The sequence below is a fragment of the Hyaena hyaena genome, unplaced genomic scaffold, assembly GCF_003009895.1.
Source record: "Hyaena hyaena isolate Hyena2069 unplaced genomic scaffold, ASM300989v1 scaffold_236, whole genome shotgun sequence".
In the NCBI taxonomy this organism is placed as follows: Eukaryota; Metazoa; Chordata; class Mammalia; order Carnivora; family Hyaenidae; genus Hyaena; species Hyaena hyaena.
Window position 1 is genome coordinate 243,758 of NW_024080868.1, and position 7,518 is coordinate 251,275.

Below are 7,518 nucleotides of genomic sequence, written 5' to 3' on the forward strand. Positions count from 1 at the left end.
GGGGGGTGAGGGCGTCCGTGTCTATGCGGGCAGATAGGGGCGCTCAGGGCTGCTCACTTCTCAGCTGCAACATGGCCCCAGGTTTCCAAGTTGAAGGTCAGAACTCTCAGATTAAGATTTCAGTCAATGGTTTATATTATTTGAGCACTCTTGCTGTTTTAGGGTAAATTTTAAAAAACTTTATATTCAGGCTGTTTTTATTCCAGCTTTGGTATTTATTTAGCTGGTAGAGGTGTGTGTGTGTACACATATATAATACAAATAACTATCTTTATCTCAAGCATATTTTCTAGATTTCATTTATCTCCCTTATTCGTGATAAACCTCCTTAGCCTTGGCTATGACTCTTTATTGATTTATTGATTATTATTAAAAGGAAAATAAATGGCTGCATAATTGCAGCCGTGAGAATGATATTCTGCAGTTACAAAAATAATATGGGTGAATCTCACGAATGCAGTGCAGAGCAGAGCAACAGAAGCCAGACCTGCCCCTTGCTGTGGGATTCCGCCACAGAAAGAGGCAACAGCCATGTGTGTTATTAAAAGATGAGATAATAGTAACCTTGGGAGGAGGCGGGGGGTGGAGGGGGGATGATGATTGGATGGGGACCCCAGAAGGGCTTTCTGGGGAGCTGATAATGTTCTTTTCCTTGCTCTAGGTCCTGGTCACATGGCTGTTGTCACTTGTGAAACTCCATTGAGCTGTATATGAGCACTTTTCTGAATGCATTTCAATAAAAAGTTCAGCAAAACCAGTCTGAAACTGGGAAACTACCATGGCTAGGCCCCCAGGCTTGTTCTTAAAGAAGTTATAAGTCTGTAACTTAACCAAATCTTAAAACCAGTTATAGGAGTCAAAAGCACTGAGTTGAGAGCAAAGTATTCTTTAGTGGAGTTAGGAAGAGAGTTTCTTTCCCTTTCTGCCATCAAGTTTAACTTTAAGCCACTTGTTGAGGTGTTTGCGCCATCGTCTTACCTTTCTGTGTGTCCTTTTCTTCAGCCCCTGTGCTGCCTCATAGCACTGGGCTGGGCAGCTACCCAGGCCCATCCTCCCTTACAAAATTCCAACATTATCCACCGTTTCCCCAGCCCCAAATCAAACCTCAGTCCTTCTGGGACAGTCAGGTGTTGTCAGGGCTGGTGAGTGGGTGGGTCGTGGGGGCGGGGCAGGGAAGCAAACAGATCCAACAGAAATAGTATGTATGTGAATGACAGCCCACCAACCCCCCCCCCCCATCGATTTGCATCTGCAAAAGAGGGGGTTTACTGGCCCAATGGAATTACTATGTTGGGCTTGCAAGCAGTGGGAACAGAAAAGATGGGTATTTAAGAAAATGAAGCACCAACAAACAGCTGACCTATCTGAGGAATAAAAATGGGATAATTATCCCAGGTTAAGACACATTCTGGTCATTTTATCTGAGACTAATTAAGTGGGAGGTGCATTAGTTCTTTTCTGAAGTGTAACAAAAGCCCTCAATATCTCGGTGGCCTACACAAACAAATATTTCTGTTTATGCTCTTGGCTTGACTGTTCTCATCTGGACTCAGGCTTCTGTCAGGTTTGCGTTGGTTCTGTAGCTTCACTCTGGGGTTCAGGCTAAAAGGGCAGTGGTTGTGAGACATATTCTTCTCATGGTCGATCACAGGGGCCCAGGAGGGCAAGGCAAACTGCAAGTGCACTTACAGCAGCTACTGGTATTACAGCTACTACCAGCCCACTGGCCAAACCTAATCACATGCCTGAGCCCCAAGTCAAGGGACAAAGAAGTACACTCCATTCACTGTGAGGCTTTGGCAAGAGTGGTGGCGGGGGGGGGGGGGGGGGGGGGGGGGGGGGGGGGGGATGAAGAATTGGGAGTCATGATCCAGTCTGTCAGAGGAGGGAACAAGTTCAAGTCAAGGTGTTGACAGCGAATGGNGTACACTCCATTCACTGTGAGGCTTTGGCAAGAGGGGGGGAGGGGGGAGGGGCGTAATGCTGATACGGGGGGGGGGATGAAGAATTGGGAGTCATGATCCAGTCTGTCAGAGGAGGGAACAAGTTCAAGTCAAGGTGTTGACAGCGAATGATCCCTGTTGGTTGGGTGGTAGAACCCCACCCTCCACCCCATCAGCCAGAATTCAGATTGAATCTTGCATCATTAGACTTGAGGAATAATAACTATGTAAAATTACTCTCACACCTACTTTTGTTCCTTTGAGGAGGGAAAAGTACTCATGAAAAATTTTGTTTTCTTTTCCAGCCCATATACTGATACGTATCCTACTCCCCATGATTTTCTCCATTTTGCTCATCATGATCTTATGCTACCTGAAAAGTCAATGGTAAGTGTGCGGGGAAGTTTTTATCTAAGAAGGAAGTCAGAGAAATATCTAGAAAAGAGTTTAATAAGATAGAAATCACATTGAATAATATGAGAGAAGGTGCTACAAAGGCGAAGGACAGAGACTTAGAAGAAACTATGAAAATTTTGTTAACAATTTTGCTTTTCAGGTCAAGACATAAGGAAAACAATAGCCATTTGAAAAGATTGCAAAGCCTGCTCAATCACACTAGCTAATATTACAGTGTTTCACGTAGTGTGTGCTTGGCAGTATCCTAAGTGATTCTAAGTACTTTACCTACAGCCCATTTAATCTTCTCACCACCAGTAAGTACAATCATTATCTCCATGAATGGCTGAGTAGATGTAAACATAGTGGAGTTAAATAGCCTGCACAAGGTCACAGTCCGTGATGGAGTCAGGGTTAGAACCCAGGACTCTGAGGGGGCGCCTGGGTGGCCAGTCAGTTAAGTGTTCGACTTCAGCTCAGGTCATGATCTCAGGTTTGTGGGTTCGAGCCCCGCGTCGGGCTTTGTGCTGACACCTAGCTCAGAGCCTGGAGCCTGCTTCCGATGTTGTGTCTCCCTCTCTCTCTGACCCCCCCTGCTCACACTGCCTCTCTCTCTCTCAGAAATAAATAAAACATTAAAAACTTTTTTTGAAAAAAGAACTCAGGTCTCTGACTCTACAGTTCTCTTAACTATTCACTCTGTTGCAAAATTCAGTCTAATTTTCGCTGTTTTCTAGGATGAAGGAGAAGTGTTACCCTGACATTCCAGATCCTTACAAGAGCAGTGTTCTGTCATTAATAAAATCCAAGGTAAATGCTGGGAAATTGTATGTATACCATGTAGCTATTAAAGGCTAATCCAGGTTTAGGGCTGTAATAATACTCTTCTAGACTTCCTTAGAAGATGTGACAGAGCGACAGCCACCTCGTGTCCCATAGCTGTGAAATTTGGTTTGCAACAGCACCTCCGGTTAACTTGTGACCAGAACAAAACACACACACAACCTGAAGCCTTGAGTGCATTTCGCATACTTTATATACTCTGACACATGCGCGCACACACACATACTTTATATACTCTGACACACACACATACTTTATATACTCTGGTGCGCACATGCCACATACTTTATATACTCTGACACACGCGCACGCACACATACTTTATATACTCTGACACACGCACACACATACTTTATATACTCTGACACGCGTGCTCATGCATACACTTTATATACTCTGACACACATGCACACACATACTTTATATACTCTGACACACGCGCACACACTATTTGCGTGTCTTTTGTTTGTTCCAGGAGAACCCTCGCCTAACAATAATGAATGTCAAGGACTGTGTTCCAGACGCTATTGAAGTTGTAAACAAGCAGGAAGGCACTAGGAAGTCACTCACAGACACTGAACCCGCCAAGCACTCCTACCTTTACGTCCTCCCGACAGAGAAGCGCTACCCCGGGCCAGGGCCCTGTATCTGCTTTGAGAACTTCACCTATAACCAGGCAGCTTTGGACTCTGCTGCTTGCGGCCACGTCCCAGCACCCTCTGAAGCGCAGCCAAATCAGCTGGGACTGGTGACATCATCCGAACATGTACTAAAGGCACTAGGGAAAAACTATGTCAACTCCCTGGGGGAAATCCCAGCTGGAGAGACTAATATGAATTATGTGTCCCAGTTGGCCTCACCCCTGTGTGGAGACCAGTCCAGTCTCCCCACGAATCCACCAGAGCCAGTACTGTGTTCAGAGTATAAAATGCAAATGGCCATCCCCGTGGGCCTGGCCTCTCCTCCCTCGATTCCCCTTTTAGATGAGGGTGAGCACTAGCACTAAAAGCCGTATACACCCAACTCATGCCTTTCTGCCATGTAGACACGAACGGGAGCATGCCGTTCTGTCACCAGATGCCTCGGCACGTAAACCCACTGAGTGGTCCCGGGGGGCATGAGACCGCTACAGATGGCTTAGCGCGGTTTCAGAGGTCAGAAGCCATGGAACTTAGCATTCCTCCGTGGAGCAGGCTTGCGTAGACACGGCAGGCTCACAGGGCCGGGCTCCCCTTGGGGCTGTGTGTTCCAGGCTCGCCTCTAGAACGGCAGGCCTGGCACTTGACACAGCGATAGACCCCACCCACTCGGCCCTGGCTGGGGTGGCTGTGGTCCCGCAAGTTCAAGTTTTAGTGAGGAAGTATTTCCCTTAGGTTTTACCCCCACGTTCAGCATCTTTAGGGTAAAGGAACTAGGTTTAAGGTCTTAATAAAGGCCACAGAAGATCCGACACTAGAGCATGAATTGTCAATGTTAGTTTATTCTGGGTGTATTTAATGAAAAAAGTCACGGATGTTCGAGCGTAAAGCAGATTCTAGACTTGCCTTGAGTGGTGATGACCTGTAGCTCACGAGGCAGTTAAATGAACTCCGCCGGGGGGGGCGCAGCCCTTAGATGGGTAGGACCCCTGCCTGACCAGGAAGACCCCACAGTGCCTTTCCGCTGAGCTTACTACAGACACGGGGAGAGCGGGACTGGCGAGGGCCCCTTACTGTAGGGATAACAGCACTCCAACTTGGTAGACGTCTTTGTCTTTGACCATGATTTTTGACAGCTACCTCAGAATAGAAACAAGAAAATGTTATTCCATTCTCATTTTCTAACTCCTCTTTTCTTTTTTTCAACTACTGCTATATATAAATGACCTGTTTTCATTTGGTACCCTTTGGGCTTTGCAGTCTGGGTCAGAAAACACCATGTCTTCATTTATATTCCTGATATGCTAACATCCTCAATAAAGTGCGCTGGCCATGGCTTAGCCATAACTGCACAAAGCTATATACAGACTGGGAACTCTGTGTTCGCCCAGCACAGCTTTGGCTCCTCGAACCAGTATATACAAGGCCCCAGGTGCATAGTGGGCCTTCAACACATGCCCATTCCGTTCTCTTCCTTCTGCCCATTGGCGCTTTACATTTATGTACCATGTTTCTAAGCAAGCGTGACTGGGAATTCCTCATTTGCCACGCTGGAAATGACACCACCTCTGCCTCTGGCACCAAATGTCCTGTTGTGTCGTCAGCACCGCACAGCCAAGACTGAGAGCAGAAGACCCACACCTCCAAGTAAGGCGGCTCTCAGCTGGCCTGTATGGGCCAACACGAACAGAGCTTCTGTTCAGGCTGTTCAGCCTTTTCCTTGCATAGAGCTAAACCTTTCGCTGGAGAAACTGGGCATGTACTCCTAACGTCATAGAATAGGTTTTGGGGGCCGGTATTGTCATCATTTGGCCTCCTTGCTCCTTTCTCATGATGCAGTTCTAAAAATGGCAATGGCAGCGAAGACAGGTTTGTAAATAGTGTCTTCCAAGTGGATTTGCTTTTAAAGATATAGCCCACAAAACCTTGAAGTCATCTTTGTCGCAAAAAGCCTTAATTAAAATAATTCATAACTGCATTTTGTGTTTTCTCTACCTCAATGAAAGGAAAACCTAACAGTAAGTAGAGCCAGTGAGTCACTTCATGAGCTTACTAAAACTGTAAATTTGGGGACACTGCTCTAAACCTCATCAGAATCTCTGTGGCTTGAGACCCAAACTGTGTATTTCATCAGCTCCCTCCCAGGCATTTGGATGCACACTCAACTTTGAGAATCATATAGCAAAACCCCAACAGGAAATGTGGGGCTACGCAACATCATGCTCACAGCATCACTGTGACTGCGGTTTGGGCTACACACGCTCTCCCATGACCACACCACCAAACGCAGTCATATTGAAGACCTTCGCCAATACTTATGCCATCTTAACAGCATAAGCAATGTTCTTTGAAATTTGTATTCACGGGTCAGAAGTATTAAGATTAAAAAAATACTCCTGGAACAAAAATACTCCTGGAGAATTTCAAATGACAGAGAAGTATAATAAATTTAACAAACCCTTCTACATCATCAGCCCCAACAGCCACCAACCCACAGCTGTTGCAGCCCATCCAGACCCTTGTCCGCTCTCCCTTCTAATAATTTGGAAGCAAATCCAAGGATTTCATCTGCAAATATTTGTGTTTCTCTAAAGCAGCTCTATTTTTCCTAACATAACGATGAGTAACCTTAAAAAGAACTGTACCTAACGCCGAATTCGTAATACTTCTTTAGCAATATCAGGGTATTTTTGATGGCAGGCAGGACTGGTGTTAATGATCTATAAATACCGCATCAGACTGGCGAGTAGTCCTCAGTCGCCTGCAGGGGACCATGATGGTTGAGGCTGGGCGCGGGGACGCCGCCCCACGACAGAACCACGGACTTTGCCACCACAGGTGCCTGTGCTCCCATCCCAACACCCGACTCCCGCTGAGTGTAGTGAAACTGATCCCCGGCTAGAATGTGTATTTATTTACTGAGGAGATTAAGCTGAGTTAGATAACATCTAGTGTTTCTCCTGAGAGATCCAGGGAAAGAGAACTGGCTTTCGTAGCAAAGAATCTGCAAAACATATTCAACATTTTGCATAAAGGAGAATCTTTAAAAACCCTTGGAGATACAACAGAAGAGAAAATGCATTTAGAACGAGCAGTTAAAAGACACACAATAACTAAACATATTCAGTTTAAAGCACCAAGCAAAGGCAGTTGACTTAATCCTCTAAGATTAGCATTAAAGAAACAAGCTCTAGTATTCTGTGTGTTTCTTTATGTTTAAATCAGCGCAAAAGTAGTTGCTATGGTCTGAATGGTTGTCCTCAAAATGTCTATGTTGGAATCGTGACCCCCAAAGGTAATGGTACCAGGAGCCAGGGCCTTTGGAAGGTGATTGGCTCGCAAGACTGGAGCCCTCCCGTACTCGGGATGAATGTGCTTAGGAGACCCGAGGGCTCCCTATTTGTCCGCCGTGTCACGACACGACGAGAGCCCCGGCGCCTGGCAGAGGGCCCCACTCGAGGCCCCACTCGACCTTGCTAGCACGCTGCCTCGGCCACGCAGCCTCCAGGACTGGAGAAACAGATTGCTGTTGTTTGTAAGCTACCCAGCCTGTGCTATTTTATATAGTTGCCCAAGTGGACTAAGAAGGTACTTTATTTTTTAGTATTTTTATATACCAAAGAGTTTTCTTTTTCTTTTTTTCTTTTTTTTTCTTTTCTGGTTTGCTTTTTGTTCTTGGTTTTTTTTTTTTTCAAATA

General features: G+C 45.9%; 1 protein-coding gene across 1 annotated transcript in view; it reads left to right on the forward strand.

Moving 5' to 3' along the window:
* OSMR (oncostatin M receptor) overlaps positions 1-5,180 on the forward strand; it is a 48,044-nt gene extending 42,864 nt beyond the window's left edge. The window contains exons 16-18 of the mRNA XM_039244293.1: positions 2,249-2,330; positions 3,077-3,149; positions 3,658-5,180. Of these exons, the coding sequence (XP_039100224.1) occupies positions 2,249-2,330; positions 3,077-3,149; positions 3,658-4,182 (680 nt within the window). The 3' untranslated portion in view covers positions 4,183-5,180. The remainder of the gene's footprint in view (positions 1-2,248; positions 2,331-3,076; positions 3,150-3,657) is intronic.
* Positions 5,181-7,518: the final 2,338 nt, after the last annotated feature.